Source organism: Theropithecus gelada, chromosome 1 (genome assembly GCF_003255815.1).
Source record: "Theropithecus gelada isolate Dixy chromosome 1, Tgel_1.0, whole genome shotgun sequence".
NCBI lineage: Eukaryota > Metazoa > Chordata > Mammalia > Primates > Cercopithecidae > Theropithecus > Theropithecus gelada.
In genome coordinates this window covers 24,722,002-24,727,376 of record NC_037668.1, presented here as the reverse complement: position 1 = coordinate 24,727,376, position 5,375 = coordinate 24,722,002, and the positions used below count along the sequence as shown (strand labels likewise).

The window sequence follows — 5,375 nt, the reverse complement described above, 5'->3', positions numbered from 1 at the left end:
GAGTGGTCAAGGACGGGAGGGGGATATTGAGAGGAACCTGGAAAAAAAATTAGGGGGAAGAAATACTAGAACACATTCATGAACTGTGGTTCACGAACTCTGGTGAGCATAATTTAGGTTTGTAAATTATTTCCTTTCTCTTCATTTTCTTTCCCTTCCTTTCTGTTTCAGAATGTCTCCCGCGTCTCAATCGGTCCCTAAATCCCGCCTTTCAATTTATGATGAACCAATCAGGAGCTAACCTGGTGGTTGCTAAGAGACAGGAGGTGGGAGATTTAGAGGCTTTGTCGTGGCACCCACCCAGGAAAATTCCCTAAGCCTTTTGCACCCTCCTGCCTAAGCTATTCTAACTCATCTCTGCACCTCTCCCGCACTCGCCTACTATTCCCAAGCCCAGAGAGTCAAGCAGAAACATTTTAGTGAAGAAGCCAGGTATAGCATATCTTCGGAAAATGGAAAGATGGTAATTGGGTTCAAATGGATATAACGTATCTGCTCAAGTTTCCCCAGCCTTTAGTTGGGTTAGAGGTAGCAACTAACTGTTTTGTAACCTCTTAGGTAGAGGGTGAATTTGCTCTTGGTGGTAAAAGCTGTGCCCCTAATGAGGAGGGGCTTCTGTCCTTCCAGCCATCTCAACTTGGCTAGGTAGAGATTGAGAAAAATCTCCAAAGTCGTGATTAAGCAGCCAGAGAATCAGGGGTATATTTGAGAAAGAGGTGCCCAGGGGATTGGGGTATTGTATGGAAGGTGGAAGGAAAGATGTATGTGGGAAATAAAGGTTTATTTCAAAAGCTGAGAATTTGAAAGGGAAATTCGGGGAATGCCAAGCAGAAGATGAATCAGATCAGGGCCTCCCCCTTCAAGTTTCTCCACCCTTCACAACTTCTTGATCTTTTCTTCCCTCCACACATCCTACACAGAAAAGACTAGGCTTAAAAACCAGGGTAAAGAAAACTCATTTGGGTAAGGAGTGAGTCATAAATCCCGATTCTATATCCTGTGAGCAGGGATGGTTGCAGAATTGAGTGGGGGTTTGGGTCCTGAGAAAAGTCAGTGCACACACACAGGTGTGCGCAGTTCAGGTGCTGACAGAGATGCAAGCTCGTGGGTGGACATATGTTTTTACATGCATACATCTAACATAAAGGTAGGTTCTAACAGATCGAGAAACAGATGTACACACACACACACACACACACATACACACACACACGTGTGCGCACATTCAGGTCATGCTGAGGAACCTGGGAGAGATGACTCCCAGGAGTGACTTTTTAAATTATCTTAGTATGTTCTCTGAACTGAGTAACACTCCCTGGGATGCTTCTTTCACCTTCCCCACCACGGTCCTAATCACTAAACAAAGCCAGAGAGGAGACAGAAGACAGAGAGAGGCTGGGCAGGTCGGACAGGGGGAGGTGGTATTGCTCTGGGCTTTGTCATCACTCTTCCCTGTTTATCTCTCAGTTTTGGTTCCTATTCCATTTGCTTCCTGGAACAGCTTTTCTTCCAGTTAAGCCATCCCTTCTGGGTTTTCTTGGTTTAACAACTCCCCTCATGCTCTGGTTCCTCTTCTCTTCTCCCTTGAGATGACAGTGACCCCACACCTCAAGAGAACATCTGTGTACCCTGAGGATGTTTATTCATCATTCACCTTCTCCCCAGGCCAGCTATAGAAACAGACACTGGCAAGAAAGTCTGACATAAAAATGTCTCTCTCTTCATTCTCCTTCTCCCCAGACAAAATAAGAAACCACCCGCTTCACAAAGGCAGTGTAGACTTTAATTCAGGTTGACAGGTGGGAAGAGAACTAGGATTTGCTTCCAAGGGTGTCCAGATGAGAAGACCATCCTTCAGGGAGGGGCAGAGAGGGCAAGAGGGTGCGGGTGGCCTGGTGGCAGAATAGGGCGAGGAGCAGGGGCGTAGCCACACAGTGCAAAATTGCCAAGGCTTCTGCCAGGTTCAGCAGCAGATCCAGAGCCTGCTGGGCCAGACATGTTGACAACAGCAACAGCTTGGACCTCACCAGGAAATCCAGTCCCAGAACCACCCCATGAGGCCACCAGAAAATAAACCAGGCCCACAAGATATTCATCCAGGGGCCTGGCCCCATACCCAATGCCTTCTTCAGCCCCTTGGCTCCAAACAAACCCAGTGGCAACAAGACAAAGATGGCAAGACAGGCTACAGCGTGTGTAGCCTGCAAAGCCTTCAGCTCCATGCTGTATACCGGAGTGCAGAGTCCACCAGAAGCGCCACTGGCCAAGGTGATAGGCAGTGTCAGTAGGGCCGCCACTCCCCAAAGGCCCACAGAAAGCCCCAGGGTGAGGCCTGGGACCTGGCCTGCACCCAGTTTGGGGCCCAGGGAGGCATGGCACCCTAGCAGCAAAGCCTGGGCAAAGGCTGAACCATACCAGACACAGTAGCCCAGGCTACATAGGGCGGAGCTGCGGGTGTTACCTAGCCCTGGTGCCAAGATGGGCACCACAATGCTGAAGAGAGCACTGCCCACAGCCAGCTGCGCCAGGACAGGCCAGCCAGGGCAGAGCTGCCAGTGGAAGAGAGGTCTGAAAAACATGAAGAGGACAATGCCGCTAGCTAGGATGCCCAGGACACTGACGAGGATGAAGAAGGGCAGTGCAGAGTCATCCAGCAGGTTACAGGAGTGGCAGGGGGCAGCTGCTTCCAGGTTGGCATCGTAGTCTACATCTGGGAAGGAATCATTCCCATCATAGGAAAAATTCCATAAATCTTCACTGTTCAGCTGACTTGAGTTCTGAGTCGAGGGGGAGAGTTCCGCCTGGAGGACATACCCAGAGGAGGCCATCAGAGTCACCCCGGAAGAGTCTCCTAGGAACTGAGGGGCAGGTGGGAGGGGAGGACAGAGAGAAAGGTCGGGTGGGAGAATAAGGTCTCTGCAGGAGTCAGATGCAGTACGGACAGTGGGAAAGGACAAAGCAGGGAGCCTGAAGATCCGGAGCAGGAACAGTCCTGGGGAAGCCAGGGCAGCTGGGGCTGGAGGAGCAGTGCAAGGTCAGAAGGGAAGGCACCAAGGGACCAAGATGGAACTGACTCAAAGGCAAAGGGAGAGACACAAGAGGGAGCCAGGAGACTAGCATAGGAAGGAGAGAAGGAAAACTACCTTAAAGGAAGAGGAAAAAGAGGGAAGGGAGAAAAGATGAGGAGGAAAAGGAAGAGATATAAAGATTGAGGAGCAAACAGCAGGGGAAATGAGGGGCATAGGGGTAACGGACTGTGGGGCCTGGCCCCATACTCACCGGGTGCAGACAGTTCCCCATGGCACCGTTTGGTTCACAGACAGAAGGGCTGGGACGGCTGTCAGCGCCTGTGCTTCCAAGATAAGAGCCAAGGACTAATGAGGGCCATCAGGTTCCGGGCAGGGACAGGGGGCATCAGGAAGCCTCACCCCACGCCCACTGCCTGCACAAGCCTCAGGTCTATGGGGGGCACTGGCCTCGGGGCTTCCTGTTTTGAGGTTGGATTTGACTGGTTGGGACTGCACGCAGGAAAAAGGTGGAGACCAGAAAGTGGGCATTTTACCGAAGTGGAAAGGGAGATTGAGAAACCAGGGGGTTTTCCACCAAGTAGAGACTCTTCAAGCACAAGGAAGGAAAAGAGGGGGGCTGGGTGACTTGTGAAGCAGAGATAAGGGAGGTGCTGGGAAATTGGAGTGGAAAGGCGGCTGACTCTCACTGCTCCTCCATCCCCTTGAACTTGATCCAAGGAAAGGCAGTTCAAGAGCCATGTGTTTGGGGGAAAGGTGGTGGTGGTCGAATCCGTCCCACCTGAGGGGTGTGTGCATGTGGGTGTGGGCTCTTTGTGTGTGCTGATCTCTGTGTACGTTTGCTGTGTATCAGTGTGCACATATCTGTATGTGAGGGGCTTGGCGGGTGTCTGGGTGTGTCTGGCTATCTCTAGGTCTGGGTGTTTCAGTGTGAGAGTGGGAGGGCTGGGGTGGCTGTCGAGGCTGCCTAATGAAGCCATTTCAGGGAGCTATTGGGTGTGTGCCTAGCCACCTATAGGCTCGGTGCATGCCTCTTGCATAAGAAGTGGAATACATGGTCTGACAAGTTAAAGTAGGCTCTAGGGGACAATGGGACAGCATATTTTAAAATGGGACCATTGCCCACAGGGTGATCTCTATTCATATTTCTACTGAGGGACATAAAGTCTCTGGAACTGCTTCATTGGTCAGGCATCTTAGCAATATGTAAAGTTTCTCACTGAGGGGCAGAGGTGGCCAGCACAGAGAAAGAGCATCTACCCTGCAGGCAGGCCGATTCTCCTAAGCCCATTTCACTTCTTTTTAGTGGCCTCTTCCCCCTGCCTCCCCTCCTCAGCTGTTTCCCCAGGATCTTCACTGTTTCATCACCCCTCTCTGCTTTTATTTCCTCAGTTGGGGAGACATAGTGGGGGCATTGGGAATGGTGAGCCGTGGCGTGTCTAAGTCAGAGCAATGAGATAGAAAGGGCTGGTTAGGGGACACTGTTTCATTTGTCCAAAACAGCATCAGCTGCTTCATCCTCGGTGTTGTTAAGGACCTTCTGTCCCATTCAGGTAGGGCTTCCTAAGGGGCCAAGCACCTCAGACCCAGGTGCAGAAGGATGGGTACCTCGTAGAGATTTCCCCCTTTTCTCCCTAGACACTAGCTCAAGTTTCAGGCTCAACATGAAGGGGCTGGAAAGTGAGTTTTGTCTGGTGGTGTCTGGTGATGCTCTCCAGGGTGGGGTTGATGGTGTCTCCATCGCCGTCTCAACATTCTCCAGCAATGCCTGGCAGAGGGTGGGGGGAAGCAGTCAGATGCCCCCCAAGACACTCTCCAGAAAGGAAGGGCTTAGCAAAAGGAGGTGAACACACTTCTCTCCCTTGGAGAGTTATATTGTCGCTGTACATAGATATCCTTGAAAGTGGCCTGGCAAGGGACACATCACCTTTTGAGGCACCAGGCACCACGTGCAAGGGGTATGGGAAGAAGACCCTCACATACACACATCCCAGCAGCAGCAAGAGGAGCAGAAAGGAGGCAGCTGAACGACACGGATAATCCAGATATATTGAGGGTGGCCCCTCTGAGATTAGCACAGGAGAGTTAGAAAGATTATAAAGATACACGGTCCCCTCCCTGCTCCCTTCCCCACCCCCCACCTTGGACAGACACACACAGCACAAGAGCCCCTCTCCCTCCCACCCCCCGTACAAATATGGCTTCTGTGTAATATGGACAGAGTGGTTCAGCTTGAAGAGGAAAAGTCATTTTCCCAAAAGCGGGTGCTGGGAGACAAAAAGCTCGACAGGCCTGGGGCCCCAGGGCCCCCTTGCTGTTGTAAGAGGAGTAGGCCCTGGCTTAGGTGAG

The 5,375-nt window shown here is 51.6% G+C and overlaps 1 protein-coding gene across 2 annotated transcripts; it reads right to left on the bottom strand.

The window, feature by feature from the left end:
* Nucleotides 1-1,761: 1,761 nt before the first annotated feature.
* Nucleotides 1,762-3,462, bottom strand: ACKR1 (atypical chemokine receptor 1 (Duffy blood group)). 2 transcript variants are annotated; one of them, XM_025391235.1, is made up of 2 exons: nucleotides 3,280-3,462; nucleotides 1,762-2,801 (listed from the first exon to the last, which is right to left on the bottom strand). In XM_025391235.1, exons 1-2 carry the CDS (start codon nucleotides 3,298-3,300, stop codon nucleotides 1,812-1,814), a joined length of 1,011 nt encoding a protein of 336 aa, XP_025247020.1. In that variant the 5' UTR covers nucleotides 3,301-3,462; the 3' UTR covers nucleotides 1,762-1,811. The 2 variants fall into 2 exon arrangements, with proteins under 2 accessions (XP_025247020.1, XP_025247012.1); XM_025391227.1 differs by having other exon boundaries at nucleotides 1,762-2,851; nucleotides 3,280-3,335.
* Between the last annotated feature and the right edge of the window lie 1,913 nt (nucleotides 3,463-5,375).

Bases quoted from the DNA above. Each gene is read 5' to 3' on its own strand.
- ACKR1 (XM_025391227.1), bottom strand. From the start codon at position 2,828: ATGGCCTCCTCTGGGTATGTCCTCCAGGCGGAACTCTCCCCCTCGACT.